Genomic DNA, 17,193 nt, shown 5'->3' with positions numbered 1-17,193 from the left:
ATTCCTAGCCTCTTCTCTCCATGTGAATTTGTGCACATTTTTATGTTGGAACATGGTGTTAGTAATAACCATTCCATGTCCTGAGCAGAAATCTAACAGATATTTGCCATTATTATTAGCTATGCTCTTTTCTCCAAATTTTCCCAAAATATTTTTGTATGTCTCACAATCATTTCCTACTCTGCTGTTTAGATCCCCAACAAGGACCAACTTTTCCTTTTTCACTGTGTCAGTTGCTTTCTCTAAAGCCTCAAAAAATTCCTCCACTTCTACCTTAGTAGAACCTTCTATGGGACCATAGACACAAATAAGTCTCATTGTCCAGTTCCCCATTCTCATATTTGCCCAGATTACTCTACTTGAGGCTGACTGCCATTCAAGAAGAATAACCCCGTATTTTGTGTTGAATACTATCGCTACTCCTTCTTTTCCTTGATTGTCATTGCCTGAATATAACATTTTGTATTTATTGCTCAGAAAGATCTCACCAGTTTTGGTCTTTTTTGTTTCAGTCATCCCTATTATGTCGATCTGGTACTTATCTAATTCCTCAGCTAGTTCAATTTCTTTGCCATTCAGGCTTCTTACGTTGATGGTACCGATCTTTAACTCTGGTGATGTTGAGTTGGGGTTTGTTTTCGGATTTGTTCTAGTAGCTGGAGAAGTTGACTTCTGATAACTTTCGCTGTTATTCTTGAGCGGACTTGGGTGGTTGCGATTCATGAGTACTTTGAAGGTAGACTTCTGTCTTCCTTTTTTTGGTATGGTTGAATTTATGTTTGCTTCCATGTGTTGGAATAAGTGTCAGTTGAATAAAGATTGTAGAGAGAGGATAAAGGACAACTGTTAGCTGTGGAGCACAGTTTTTGAGTATTGTTGGAGAAATGCTATCGTGACTAGAAGACTTGTGTCCAGTTTTTTAAGCATTCTTCTGATGTCTTTTTTGCTAAAAAAAAAAAAAAAAAAAAAAACTACAGGAAGCATATAGTGCTCAGTTGCTGGTATGGTAGGAGGCAGTTTGCTCTGGTCATCTATGCAGGAGTTGGAGGAAACATTCATATCAGAAAGTCAGCTTTATGTGTTGCAGTGGTGCCATTGGATAAGAGAGAGAGAAAGAGAGGGGTGGGGGGGGAGAAGAGATTTGGGAATGCAGGTGAGTAGAAGTTGTGTCTGATGGCCTTTGCAAGGGACCAAAAGGCATAACTTCCATTTGGACAAGATGTGAGTTTTCTGCTATTAGCTTTTATGAAGTTGTTGTATTTGGATTTGCTGATGGTTGTTTTGCATTTATTGCATGCTTCAGCATAGGCTGAGTTGCAGCTGGGGGGGGGGGGTTCTTGTTGCAAGCCACCTACAGTAGACTGTTCTCCCCCCCCCCAACTGCTGTGATGCATTTTCTGTTGAATCGGATCTTGGAGTTTAGACCAGAATTTTGTTAGAAATGGTGATGAAGACCTTCATGCCAATGAGGATAATTTGGTGACTTGCTCAGAGTAGGTGTTTGGGTTAGAAAAGTAGAAGGTGGTTATCAACATTTTAATCTGAAAAATATTTGCATTTAAAATACTGGCATTGCTTTATGGAAATTCAGTATAATACATCCCAAAAGTCACTGCATATTTTGGTGAAATATGGTAAATTTCAAACAAATGTCTTAATGACATGATTATACATATACAGGTATCCCTCGATGTTATTGCGTATATCAAAATCGCGTTAATCAAATATAATAATCAATGGTAAAAATTCGTTTTATATGGTACTCTTTTAGGAAAGATAAAAAATGAATGCAAAGTAAATGTTTAATAAATGCTTGTACCTACATTAGTTACTGCATAAATATGATGATAACATTAGTTATCAGCATAAATTCTACGATAACAAGCAAAATGACTCTCTAGACCTTGGCAAACAAGCATTCTTCGATTAACATCTGGATCCATATCCATTACTTGCTGCTTAAGCGATTCTAAACTGCAAAATATTCCATCCAGTTCTTTGATTGTTATCTCCTTTGGAACCTCATCTTCACATTCCATCTGTTCGTTGTCTTCATATGCACATTATTGTTCATTTTCAAGAAGATCATTGTCACTGAAATCTTTTGAATTTGAATCCAATAATTCTTTAACATCTTCTGCATCAACACCATCAAAACCAAGGTCTTCACCAATTGCAACGATTTTTCAATCACATTATTCACAGGATTTTGAAAACCACCTAAGTCATTACCAAATTACAGGTAAACAGTTCTTGTTACATCCTTTTAAAGCCCTTGGGTTCTGAGTTCGATAGACAAGCAGCAGTTTTAATTTAAAATCTCCATTAGCATTCCCTCCAAGCATAACAGTTAAGCAATCTCTTGATACTTTATAGCCAGACTGCGCTGCTTCTTTTTTTGATATAAAAGTTCTAGATGGCTTTTTTGTTTTTTTCAATAGAGGCCAGTTTCATCTACATTGAAAATTTAGTGGTAATCGTAATAATTTTCTGCAGCTCAGTAGGAAATGTAGATGCAGCAGCTTTACCTGTTATTTTCACATTCTTTAGTCCAGGCCTAGATTTAAAATTTCCAAACCAGCTTTTGCTAGCTGTGAATTTTGAATTATTTTCTTTATATTTAGTCTCTTTAAGTCTTGAAAAGAGGCTTAGAGCTTTGGCTGTGATATTATAGGCACTAATTGGAATTCTCTTTTGATTGCAGTCTTCCATCGAAATAATCAACAGATCTTCCATTTTAACCATTATAGCACTTTGGTTACATATGCATTGCATACTTGCAGATGTAGATGCAACTTTACCTTGCTTGCTATACTCATCAGTTTTGAATAAAATAGTCCATATTGTAGACTTGTTAAAACCAGATTCGCTTGCAATCTTACTTTTACCACGTTTAAATCTTTTAATTATATAAATTAAAGATACCAAGAAATTATATAGTTGGTTTAATCCTTTATCCAAGTGTAAACAAACAAGTTTATGCCTGAACTATTTTAATTATATCAAATTTGGTATGTAAGGTAATTATTTTTCTCCTCTTTTTTTTTTTTTTTTTCACTTAATGATCCGATTGTTGGATTGCTCTTCTTCTTCGACATGATCGATGGGCTGTAAAATTTACGAAGAACGTAATTTGTAAATACAGCAAAACAATTAGAGCTTGTAATACACCCACTCTTAACTTGCAATGAGGTAACTGGCTGGCTCTGGGAGCGCGGCTGCGTGGGAGGAATGATGTCATCATGCTCACGACTTTCTTTCTCTTGGCCAGGAAACACTCCTCGAGCTTGCATGTTTTTGCATGGTAAATTTAAAGGCACGTTAATTAAAACTCTCGCCACAGATATAAAGGGATTGTTGCAATTAATTTTGCTGCATTAAGCAAGGGATACTTGCATTTTTATATAAAATGCAAGACAATTTTCAGACAACTTTAAGAAAAAAGTTGCCTGAAACTTGGGGTTATATTATACTCCAGGTATAAAATCTGAACCTTTGAATTCGGAAGTGGAAAACAGTCATCTGCTCCTACAGCCATGTATATTGAATAACAGTGCTGTATGTGTGCATAGTGTTCTAATAAGTTTTTGCTTTTATATTATGTTAATTAGAATATTAATATAGTGATATTAGTATATTAATATATTTGTATATAAATATTAATGTAATAAATGTATTCATTAGGTAAGCAAGAAGTGTTTTTTTTATTTAAATCCTAATGAAACCTTACTGGTGCAATGATCACATGAATTACAATATACAAAGCTGAAGACTAGTATAAATGTAAAACGGTTTTATCTGACTAGTCTTATACTGGAAGACATCATTTATAAATTACAGTAAAGAAAATACCTGCTGTGATTTCTGTACCTACATTATGTTAAACTAAAAGTAATGCCAAAGTATCTGTTAGTGGTAAGTAAAACTTAAATACCCTATATGATGGTGTCCAAGTTGCCTTGGACACCATCGTATAGGGCAGTGTTTCTCAAAGTGTGGTATGTGTACCCCTGGGGTACGTGGCAATTTTCGGCTATGCATAATTAAAGGAGTCATATTTTTCAACAAACAGTGCAATTAGAGGTAACCGGGATAAAACGGCACTAACTAATGAATCACATCCCCTCTTCAACAGAAACTGCTGTATAGACCAAGCAAAACGATATGTTGCCGGTGGAACATATGGTTTTGCTTGACACCACCCCTGTCATTAACGTGTTAAAACTAAGAAATATATAGTGAATGTGTTTCAGATATTATGGAATTCGGTTGAAGGGAATTAGCATTTCAACTCAACTGTTGAAATGCTAATTTGTCTTTGGTTCGCGCGATCTTTTGTTAATACCGCACCAATCATATGCAGTTCTTCGCTGCTCTATGTATCTCGTCTTGTAAATTATTGGTAATTTTTGCTTGAAATAATGAGAAAGAAGATGATGCTATTTGGGTAGATGACTTTGAAGATGCATTTTCGCACCATTTTCAGTTTTTTTCTGAAAACTTTAGTTTCCGAAAATTCCTGCACGTATCTCACAACACAATTTTTAGCTTTAATCTTGGGAAAAAAGTTAGAGTTATATTCGAGTAAATACAGTATTTTTTTTTAGCTTTTAAATTCATACGTATAGATCATTGGTTAAAGATTGGATTTATAAAAACCCCAAAAGAGAGTAATATAGCAAATACAAGTAGCTATAAGCAACGAGAAAACATTGATATTGCATCTGAATCAAATGAAATTGATGAGTATGTCATCTGACATCTCTAGAGAACCAAAATTTAAAAATTAATCATATTATTTGTTTACATGAACATATAAATTCAAATAAAATAGATATTTAATTTTAATTAATTAAAAAAAAGTAAGGTGTCATTTGAAACACCAGGCTTAAGTCAGGCCTAGTCTGTGAACTTCTATCAGTTCTTCTGTTCTTAAACACTCAGTATATTCTGCATAATTTTATATATAAGTGATTCTCTCTACTTCTCAACATTTCTATTAGTATTCCATCAACTTTGGATGTCTTTCCAGTTTTCATTTTTTAAGTGCATGTTTTACTTCATTTTTGACTGTATATTCATGGTAGTTTTCAATATCCTTTTCTCTATCGTTGTTCTCTGTTACTTTATCCTTATTTGTATATGATTCTTGATAAAATTTAGCTGTAATCTCCAACACGTTTATTCTATTTGTAGGGTGTTCCATTTCATCTTTCACAGCTGTCATATAAAGATTACTTGCATTATCAAGAAATTTTCTTGTTTTCTTTATACTACTGTTATTTTTTATTGCTGTTCTTGCCATTTTTGTATGGAAATGTCTTATTTCTTATCTTTTTCCTTATTGTTTTGCACTATACTCTGAACTTTGCAAAAGTCCATGTTTTTTTATACCATGCACATATAGTTTCTTTTCTTTTTTCATCTATTTTTGCTCTTTTTTTAATTCCTAGATAAATTTTCAGCATTCCTTATACTTTTTTTTTTTTTTTTTGCTAGGATATTTGAAATTTTCAATATTTGATATTGGATCCATTTTTTTAATGTCTTTTTTCTAAATTTACTTGAAGTTCTTATTTTTTTTTCATATCTGATATTTCTAAGATGTTTCACATTTTCTTTTTTATCAGTTTTTGCCTTTCCATTCCTAAGTTTATTGTCGTTTTGGTTTAAACTAATCTGTGATCTTTGTTTAATCTCACTTTGTTTATAATATTTGTCTTGTACCATATGTGGTTTGTCTGTTAATATATAATCAATTTAATTATTGAAATATGGTAGTATAATTCTCTAATCTTCTGTTTGGTTTCATTTCAGTCCGTGCTGTTTTATTTATTTTCTTTAATATTTGTTCTTCTTTCTGTTTGATAACCCAATTCTCTGTACCATCCACTGAACTATATACAATAATCCCCCTGCCTTGTCTATGGGGGGATACGTTCCAAGACACTCCCCCAGTGGATATCTGAAATTGTAGATGGTACTGAACCCTATACGTACATACAAACATACAAACCTATGATAAAGTTTAATTTATAAATTAGGCACAACAAGAGATTAACAACAATAACTAATAATAAAATAGAATAATTATAACAATATACTGTAATTTATAATATATATATCCTTATTAATATATATATATATATATATATATATAGCCTTATATAATATATATATCAAGATAATAAAATATCTCTGAAGTACAATAATTCAACATCAAGCTGGAAACCAATAAATCGAGGAGTACGTCAGGGTTGCCTTCTCTCACCAATTTTATTTAATATATACATGTTTAAAATCATAAAAAAATGGAAGATAACTAATGAAGGAGGATTCAAGATAAACTGTAACACCAGATTAGCTACTCTTCTTTTTGCTGATGACCAAATAATCCTTGGAAATAATGAAGATGAACTACAAAAATCATTATGGAGTCTAAATAATCTGATAAAAACATATGGTATGGAAATATCAACCGACAAAACAAAAGTCATGGCCTTCAAAGGTGCTAATTCAATAAGAAGCAAAATAGTAATAACCAACAAAATAATAGAGCAAGTAAATACATTCAAATATTTAGGTTGCACAATGTCATATGAAAATGAAGCTGATATAGAACCAAAGATATCAAACTTTTTAAAAGTAACAGGCATTATAAATAAAATTTTTAAACCCAATTATGTACAAAAATACACACGAATAAGAATCTACAATACAGTAGCTAAACCAACCTTACTTTATGGCAGTGAGATATGGACAATAAAAAAAGCAGATGAAAGAAGAATTGAATCATCCGAAATGAAATTTCTGCGCAGAACTGAAGGAGTCGCAATAATGGACAAAATGAAAAGCAGCGAAATCAGAAAAAACTTGGAACTACCTCCCTAAATGAAACAGTTATTTGCTATAGAGAAAAATGGAAAGAACAAATACTAAGAATGAATAGAAGCAGAATAAGCACCTAAACAAATTCTAAATTACCACCCAAAAGGTACTTGATGCAGAGGAAGACCCTTAAAAAGATGAAACAGGCCACTTGGCCTATAAGCCTGGAAAGGAAGAAGAAGATATACTGTAATAAAAGTTATGTGAATGGAATCTTAGTACCCCCCAGCATATGATTTTTTTCTTTCCTTATGCAGTCAAGACCTTTCACCTTTTCACTTAAAGGAAGCACTTTTGGCTTCTCTTTGAACATATCTGAATTGCCAGCATCACTACTCTTGTGCTTTTGGCCATTATTAAGTAAAATAAGAGTTATCTGAACACGAGCACTGTGATACCGTAACAGTCAGTCTGATAACTGAGACAGCTACTAAGTGACTAACAGGTGGGTAGCATATACAGTAGAGCATGGATATGCTGGACAAAGGGATGACTCACATCATGTGCAGGACAGAGCGGGGCGGCGTGAAATTTCATCACGCTACAGAGAACAGCGTGCAATTTTAAAACCTACGAATTGTTTATTTATGGAATTTTCCATTTAATATTTTCAGACCAGGGTTGACCACAAGTAACTGAAACCACAGAAAGCAAACCCATGATAAGGGATGGGGACTACTGTACTTTGATTTCTGTTTGAAAGATATGTATTTTTTCCATATATTTGTAAGTTTGGTCATGGTAGACCACCCTAGATTTATTGTGTTTGATAGGTTCTTAATAATTTAACCTGTCTGTAATCAACATGCCTTAAATAATTGAATTTTTTAACCTATTTCAGTTGATTTCTTTCTGCGTCTAAGTTAAATTCGCGATTTCTACCTAATGTCATTGTTTTGTTTTGGTTTTACTAAAAATTATCTGTATTGCATAGTCCTTGTTGTTTTTATGTAGGTTTTTAATCATATACTTCAAATTTTCCTTATTATTTGTGAAGAGTACTGCATTATCTGTATATTTTATGTGATGTAAGCTTGGTCTATTCATTGTTATTCCCATGTTTTCTGGGATAAACTTTTACTAGTTCCTCCAGGCAAAAGTTAAACAGTAATAGTGAAATGGGCATCCCTGCATGATACCTCTCTTATTTTACTCTTTTATTTTGTGTTCTAAAACTTCAAACAATTTATTTCTGCTTAATGGACCAAATCTTGCTATAAAACAGCAGTAAAGATTTCTGTTTTTTTTCCCTGCATTAATTCAGTTAATTGTAAAAGTGTATAGATTACATCATTTGTAGATCTTCCTCTTCTAAATCCCATTTACTCTTCGCCTAAATTGTTGTTCATAAGTTTTTTAATTTGGTTTTGTATAATTGTGATAAATTATTTATTTATTTATCACAATAAATAAATAATTATTTATTGTGATAAATAACACATAAATTATTTATCACAATGAATTAATAAGGTTATTGATCTATAATTTGTACATTCCTGTATACTATCTTTTTTGTGTATGAGAATTATTCCCAATTTTCAGTTCTTAGGAATTTCCTCAGAATTTAAGACTTTTGAATAACTCCATTAGATAACACTTTGCTGTTTCTCCTCCATACTTCCAAAACTCTATCAGTATTTCATCTCTACCTGAAGCCTTATCTATTTCCATCTGTTTGATCACAGCATCTGCTGTCTTTCCATCTTTAATTTTTTGTGTCTCCTCACTTTTATCAAATTTTTTTCATAATTTTCAATGTTAACTTTTGCAAAAATTTGTTTAAAATGATCTGTTCAAATTTCAAAGTGGTCCATTGAAATCGGGTTCATTTTGCTCCATGCTGTTTTATTTCCTCTAAAATACTTATTTTTAAAGCCTGTCAATCTTTGTTCCTTCTTTATAATTTCACTGGTCATATTCCCTCTTATTTTTCATTTTTAGTTATAGGATATGTTTTAGAAATTTCTTTTATTGTACTTCTATACTAATTTTGTATTATAATGGATCACTGCATTCTAACATATCTGCCTTTAGATGTAATTTTAATGTTTAACTATTTGTGATTATCTAGTAATTCAGGTGTACTCTGAATAGAGAGCCTTTATCTTTTGTCTGCTGATGCCACAGGTCTGTTATTTCAATAGTAAGTCAATTATTATTAAGTCTCTTTGTAGTTGCTATGTTTGTTTTATTGCATCTAGTATTGCATTGTATCCCAAAAATTCTTCTGTGCTTTCAAAACTCCCATTTTATAATTATTTTTTTCTTGAAATGCATTTTGTGTATTGGATCATAATTAGCTATATTTACAATGTTTCATTACAGTGAAATACATTGATCCTCTTTTCCCAAAAATGAATTTTTTTTAATGCTCTTAACTTTCTAAAAGTATAAACCAATGGTCTAAATGATTTTTTCCTGCTTTTGCCTATATATAGTGTAGATTATATCTCCTGCAGCACTTTCTTTTGCTGGTCTGGTTGGCCAAGTGATTAGCTTATATCTGCTCTCCAATCAGCAAGTGGCAGGTTCAAATCCTGCTGCGGGTGTGGATGCATGTGATTGTCTTTAGGTGGTAGATGAATTTCATACCTAGTGGGAGACCACCACCCTACTTATTGGAGATCTGAAGTGATTTGAAAGGTTCCAAATCTTGTTTCTTGAACAGGGTTTCTGGAATAGGTAAAAAATGAGTAATGAAAAACAAAAAAAAGTAATAGAAAAGAAATCCTTATCCTATCCATGATACTAATGTACTCTAGATTTACAACCGGGTGGAAGCAATATAAAATTATATATATAATCAGTACATAGCACTAATTTTGAATACTCTTATATTTGCCACAGTAAGACACAAAAGTATGTTACCAAATTAGAATGGTAGTATATTAGTCACTGCAATACAATAATTACCGTTGTTTACCTGTACCTTGGAAATTCCATTCAGGTATTACCATGTTTATAGTAAAGAATATGCACATATCCTTTTATGAAAAAGAAATGTTTTTTTGAGTTGTATGGATTTATTTAATATAGAATCAAGTTCTAAAACATAAATTTAATAATGTTGCTAAAAGCTACTAGCATTTCATCCACAGGAGTATTATATTTTCTCGAATATCCTCTTCACATTATTATTATTTTAATTCATCCAAAATTATTACCAAAACTTTGGGTCTCAGAGCCAATCTCTTCTCATATTCCAGTTTTGCCTTCCTTACCATACTAGTCACTCTCCTGGCCTGAGTCTTATATTCTTCATACATCTGCTCTCCACCCCTCTCCTTATATCTCAACCATAATCTCTTTTTTACCTGCAGTTCCCTTTTGATATTGTTTGTTATCCATTTATTAGCAGCAAAATTTGTTGTAGTAAAGCAGTGGAAAAGCAAAGCAAGTTTTTAGCTATAATTAACAAAGACTATCCCATTCAGATTTCATATGCTGTGATGTAGAGGTGGGCAGAACAGGATATTCAGTGGGGTGTTGCTATAAGCCATGCGCATAGAGGGTGAAGAACAGATGTTTATGCAGTTGAGTTTGGCATGTGCAAAAAGAATGATTGTTATGGGAGATTTTAACTACTGTAGCATAAGTTGGGAAGAGGAAATTGCATGTAGAATTCTTAAGGGACAATGTCTTAGCCAACATGTAATACAAGGAACATGAGGTTCAAGAGTTTTCGATTTGGTCATTGCATCAAAAGATCTGATTCTAACTGAGATGGCGTCTCTCCCCCCCTCCCCCAACTGGAGAGAGTGGCCATGTGGTTTTGACTCGGAAGATAAATAGACATGCAGAGTATCAAAAAGAAAGGAATGTATGTGGAATTATAAGGAGGTGATTATAATAGTCTTAGAAATCAGTTGGATCAGTTGGGGCAGTTCTATGGATGGAGGAATTGGAAGGGTGAAATATCATAGTGCTTGGGAACTTGTGAAGGAATATTTCTTCACTGAGTGAAGAAGAAAACATAATTTGGTGTAAAGTGGATGGCAAACAATATCAAACAGGAACTGTAGGTAAAAAAGAGGTTATGGAAGAAATATAAGGAGAGGGGTGGAGAGAGCAGATGCATGAAGAATATAAGACTTGGGCCAGGAGAGTGACTAGTATGGTAAGGAAAGCAAAAATGGAATATGAGAAGCGATTGACCTTGAAATCTAAAGAAAATCGTATGGAATTCTTTTGTTATGTGACTGGCAGGAGGTGAAATGATTGTGGAAGAATGACATTGTTGGATAAAAATTATAATAGTGTGACTGATGTAGTGGAGTTGTTCAATGAACACTTTATTGGGGTATTTCATCCTGGAGAAGTAGATTTTAATACTAGAGGGTTAGGGCAGGTTTGAGGTTTAGAAAGAGCATGTGTTTCAAATAATGGGTACTCTGGATGTCAATAAAGCAATGGGACTGATGGAATTCACCACGGGTTTTGAGAGAATGTGCTAAAGAACTGACAGTTCTGTTGACCTGGCTTTTCAATGAAAGTCTGGCCATTTCATAAGGGTGGTAGCAGACTGGAAGTGTCAAACTATAGACCAGTTTGTATTTCATCAATCATTATTAAGATCTTGGAGAAATTAGTGAGAGACCATATACAGCATTGGGCAGATGAGGATAATGTTATCTATGAGAGTCAGCATGGATTTATTAAGGGGCACTCTCGTTTAGTAATATGATTGCATTTTATAATAAAGTGACAAGTTGTTGATGAGGGGGGAAAGGCATATTCTGCCATTTTATTTTTTGGATTTTACAAAGGCATTTGATAGGGTATACATGATAAGCTGATATTTAAGTTTCAGCACATGGGTTAAGATGTCAGGTTAGTTAACTGGATTCGAGATTGGCTATCTGATAGGTATCAGAGAGTTGTATATGAGGAAGCAGAAGGTTACAAGTGGGGTCCCCCACAGGGCTCAGTACTGGGACCTGTATTGTTTAACCTTTATATCAATAACATTGTCAATGGATTGCAGGGGAATGTTCAGTTGTTTGCAGATGTGAAGGCTGGAAAGGGTTATTAGTAATAATGCAGATGTGTTAGCCCTGCAAGAGGATTTGAATAATGTATCCCAACTCTACTGTCCACATTCTCTCATATACATTTCTTATCCTCATTGTATGGTAGATAGAAGGAGAGGTGATATGATTGAGACTTTTAAACTGTTGAGAGGTAGTTACAGGATTGACACTGTGGATTTCTTTCGTTTGGTGGAACAGGGGGAAGAAGCAAGGAGAAGGGGTCATCCCTGGAAGTTATGAACGAAAATTGTGAGCAAGAGGATAAGGAGTGGTTTCTTTGCATAGCAGGAGGTTGAACTGTGAAATGTATTTCTTGATAGTGGTGAGACTAGAAACAGCCAGTGGATTCAAGGAGTGGTATGATAGATTGTGTTTTCTAGGGCGAGTCTCCCAGATGAGTCTTGTGACTTGTGGAGGCTTGAATCATACGTGAGTTTCAAACACTGCAACAGTGGACATTACTCTGTGAGGTTTTGATTACATGAACTGCTCACCTGGCTATTAAGATTTGCTCCTTTGCATTAGTAAAAAAAAATATTAATATTATCATAAGACCCCACAGAGTCAAAGGCTGATCTAGGAGGTCCCTTTGTCATCAGCTCATCATACCTTGCCTTACCTTAAACACATGCAAATTCTCCTCAGACACCACAGTATCAGGCAGTGCATTCCAATCATTCACAATCTCCATGCAAAAAAACCTGCTTCTCACTCCCTGGCTCACACCTTTCTTATACTACTACTACTCAGGGATGACCTCTTGCTCTTCCCCGATCTCTCACCATTTTATAAAAAGCCTCTTCAACGTCAATCCTGTAGCAACCCCTTATCAACTTGTACATCTCTATTATATCCACCCCTCTTTCACCTATCCACTAGACTGTAAATTGTATTTTCTCAACCTTTCTTCATATTCAATTCTAGAGATCAGAAACTACTTTAGTCAATTGCCTCTGGACCCTTTCCAACATCTCTTCATTCTTTTGAAAACCAGATGGCCAAATATGTACACAGTAGTCCATATGTGGCCTTCTGTGCACAGGAATAATAGGAATAATTACTTTAATTTTTCGATGTTTCAACCATATCAAGGTCATCATCTGGAGTATACACATATACAAAGAAAGACATCTATATTACATTTCTAACAGTAAGCCAAATTGACAATGATTTGATCAACCGTTATTCTACTGGCCTGACCTCTAGTGGGAAAAAAACTACATCAAAGCTATATTCTATTTATAACATCCTTAGAGACTTCATATAGATAGTTTTAATACAGCAAAAGTGGTGGCCTAATCCATAATTTAACAAGCATGTTGTATTAGAGTATTGATCCTGGATTGCTTAGTCTTAATTATAATTAACTCTTAGACCGAAAGGTAAAGTGGGTGGAATATGTGAAATCCATATTCTTGGGATTTTTAGATCACCATAAGAATTTCACAGGCCTTCTTAAATTTATGCTCATACCACGTTTTGGAGTGATATAAACAACAGGTACCTTTCCAATCAATTCTGTGTAGAGTATTTAGGGCATGATCAGAAAGACCAGATTTACCATAGTTATTAAATTTAATATACTGTTTATGTTCCTTTTTCTGATAGGAATTGTGCGTCCTGTTTCACCTAGATAGGGCAAATTACAGGTGCAATGAATACGGTATACTCCAGGGTGGGCTAGTGGAGGAAGTGGATCCTTGGATGAGTTGAATCATTTTTTTTTAATTTTGCAGGAGTTTAAAGTTGGCATTAAAGTTGTATTTCTGTAGTATTCTGTTTATTTTATCTGATATACTTTTAATGTAATCTAGTTTAAATTTGTTTTTAAGTGGAGTCTTGTGAAGAATTTTGTTGATAGTATTTTGGCTATAGCCATTTTTCAGGAAGGTATTGTTGATAACTTTAATTCATGTTTAGGTGCTTGTTCACTAGAGAAAATCTTCAAAGCCCCATTTTTTAGTGTGTTAATGACACCTAGTTTTTGTGTAAGGTAATGGTAGGAGTTTGTGTTTATATTGTCAGTATGTGTAGGCTTACGGTAAACAATGAAGGTAAGACTGCCAGAAGGAAGATACAGTTAAAATTACAGTTAACTGTGGTTACAATTAAAAAAAAAAACTACTTCCACACTATGCTTGTTCCCCGAGAATTTATGGTTTACCCAAGATTCGTAAGCAGAATGTATATACCGCTTCAGCCAATAGTTGAAGGTATCGAAAGCCCCAGTTATCATATAGCAAAGGAACTATCATCAACACTCAAGGAGTTGATAGGTCATTTCCCCCTCCTATCTTAAAAACACACACTTTGTAAACAAAATTAAAGACATCACACTAGAAAAAAGTGATTTATTAGTCAGTTTTAAATGTGTCTGCCCTTTTCACGAATGTCACAATCAATGATACAATTCTTCTTTTACAGGAGAAATTTCTGCCTTATATCACAGTGCTCATTGCCCATGTAGTATGTTCTGGCTGGCTATTTTGTGTGGCAAAATACTTTAACCTACAAAAAGAAGGCACAGCCATGGGCTCACCACTACCCCCCATTGTTAACTTTTATATGGAAGCTTTTGAGCAATGCACTCTAGATTCCTCTATTTTAAAACCCAAAGTCTGGCTTAGATACGTTGATGATATTTTCGTTATCTGGTCCCATGACCATTTCTGATCATGCCCAGAATACTCTACATTTGTTGTTTACATCACACTAAAATGTCATATGAGCATAAATTTAAGGAGAGAGGCCTGTGAAATTCTTAACCACCCTGATCTTAACAATAATGGTGGTTTAAAAATCCCAAGAATATGGATTGCACATATTCTACCCACCTAACTTTTTGGTCTAAGAGTTAATTATAATTAGGACTGTAAGCAATCCAGGATCATAACTCTAATAATATGACGCTCTTGTTAAATTATGGATTAGGTGTATTAAAACTAGTGATTAGGTCTATTAAAACTATATGTGAATTTGTTCTCTAATGATGTTAGACATAGAATATAGCTTTGATGTAGTTTTTTGTTCCACTAGAGGTCAGGCCAGTTGAATAACAGTTGATCAAATCATTGTCACTTTGACTTACTGTTAGACCTTAATATGAAGGTCGAAACATTGAGAAATTCAAGTAATTATTCCTGACACGGTTGTAGTCTCTATAATTTTACTAAAATGAATGCTGATCACTGTGTAACACTAAAAAAAGGATTCTTACTTCTACAAGTCACTGTCTTCTGCATCATTCCCTGAATTAGTTGTTTTGTCTTCTAAATTTTAGATCCTTATCCACCATCACCTCAAAATTTCTTATTTCCTCCGCCTCCAAAAATATATCCCACCAAGCGTAAATTCTACATCTCATGTTTGTTTCCCAAATTTTAAAACCTTACATTTCATAGCATTGAACTTCCATCCCCACTCACATGCCCAGTCACTCAATCTGTTCAAAGTCTTCTTGTAAGTCCAGAACATCTTCTGTACTCCTCTTCATAGTTCATCCCAACTATGCACCATCTGCAAACAACTGCATATCCCCATCCCAATATCATTGACTTACAGGTTAAACAGCAATGGCCCTAAAACAGATTCCTGAGGCACACCACTAGTGACTTTCCTCTTCTGCGATATTGCTTCCCCATACACAACTGCTGATACCTGTCAGATAGCCAATCTCCAATCCAATGCACTAGTCTAATATCCAACCCCATCCACTCTAGTTTGATTATCAACTTGAAGATAAAGCAGAAGAAATTGGAAATGGCACTTATAGAAAGCATGATATCACTAAAAGTTGCATATAAGACTGGAGGGAACCAAAAAAAAAAAAAAAAAACGGTTGCATTTAAGCAGTGGAAAAACATGTGTCTTTAACTGTAATTAACTAGGCCTATTCCATTCAGATTTCAATGCTGTGATTGTATGTACAATTTTAGTTAACATGTATTAGAATTTGTTATTTTAATAAAATTACATCAGAGTTTTTAATTTTTTTCTCCTTTGGAAATAGGAATATACAACTCTTTCAATGAGCACAGGATATTCGAGAAAATATATATCACTTCTAGAAATGAATTATTTTATATTATATAATATAAACCTTTTATCTCAAGTCTTAGATCAACATAAAACCTGCAATTGTTGCTCAAATGATTTAGAGTAGCACTAAATCATTTGAGCAAATGATTTAGTGCAACTCTATGTTCATTTCCTAAAACAAAATTCTATAATTTCTGTGTCTGTAGATTACAAGTGCTTTGTGCTCTGTTCAGTGATATTGCTTATTTTAATTTATTTAACAGGAACTAGAGAAAATGCATTCTACCCAGAATGAAAAAATCATTAAACTTAAGGAAGTCAAAAAACCTCCAAAAGAAGTTGAGAAATTTCAGACTGATTATGAGAGCCAGGTACTAGAAACACAGGAAAAAGAACTTGCTTTAAAGAAGGAATTGGACAAAATTCAAGATAAGTGCAAGGATTCTGAAACTAATGATGGTGACTATGATAATTATCCCTTATTGGTAGATAAAACTGTGAAATTCCAGCAAAGTGTAGCTTCGAAAGACCAAAATAAACTAATGGAAGAAAGTATTCATCTTGATAATGGCTGTAGCTTACCTTCAGAGACAGCCATTGGCAACATCAAAATAGAGATGCCACATGAGCTTTCTTCATCTCTCAGTACAAAAGAAAATGCTTAAATGGTGCTTTAAAAGTTAGATTGTATGCTGTTGATGTAGTTGTAAATAAAAGTCAACAGCTTTTGATGGTGCTTATTTTGATGGTCAACCAGAAGAACTTCATACAGTATATATATCAGCATATGAATTCATGTGGTATTTCGGCTAAGAATTGCTTCATTCTCATGTTTTTTTTTTTTGTTTTGTTTTTTTTTTGTGTAGAGTGCTGATGTTACAAAATAAAAACTGTTTATGCTAATATAAAAGTGCATGGAAAAGCTTTTCAGGGTGCTCTCTCTCTCTTCCCCCCCCTCCTTCCTCTCCCTTTCTTGTATCTCCCCATCCTTCTGGGCTATTTAAAATGTGTTAATTTATGTACTCATCCATCTTAATTAGTATCTAAATACAGAAATTTAGTTTTGCTTATTAAAATTTGTTTATTACATTCAATCCAGTTAATTTTAAATATTATTGTTTTGTAATATTTATGTAAAGTCATTGACCTAATATACTAAACTGAAATTTAGTAATAGTAGAAATTCAACCTGAGTAAATTTTGTGACATTAAATTTTTAGCCTTTCCTATTTAGCTT

At 33.6% G+C, this 17,193-nt stretch overlaps 1 protein-coding gene across 1 annotated transcript in view; it reads left to right on the top strand.

Moving 5' to 3' along the window:
* LOC150108236 (ski oncogene-like) overlaps positions 1-16,780 on the top strand; it is a 124,085-nt gene extending 107,305 nt beyond the window's left edge. Inside the window, exon 5 of the mRNA XM_090415689.1 lies at positions 16,220-16,780. Coding sequence (XP_090271815.1) covers positions 16,220-16,621 — 402 coding nt within the window. The 3' untranslated portion in view covers positions 16,622-16,780. The remainder of the gene's footprint in view (positions 1-16,219) is intronic.
* The last annotated feature ends 413 nt before the right edge of the window (positions 16,781-17,193 follow it).

This window comes from Typopeltis vanoorti, chromosome 3, assembly GCF_054136105.1.
Source record: "Typopeltis vanoorti isolate ZY-2024b chromosome 3, IOZ_Tvanoo_1.0, whole genome shotgun sequence".
Taxonomy (NCBI): Eukaryota; Metazoa; Arthropoda; class Arachnida; order Uropygi; family Thelyphonidae; genus Typopeltis; species Typopeltis vanoorti.
The sequence above is the reverse complement of the archived record's forward strand: the minus strand, read 5'-3'. Positions and strand labels throughout refer to the sequence as shown.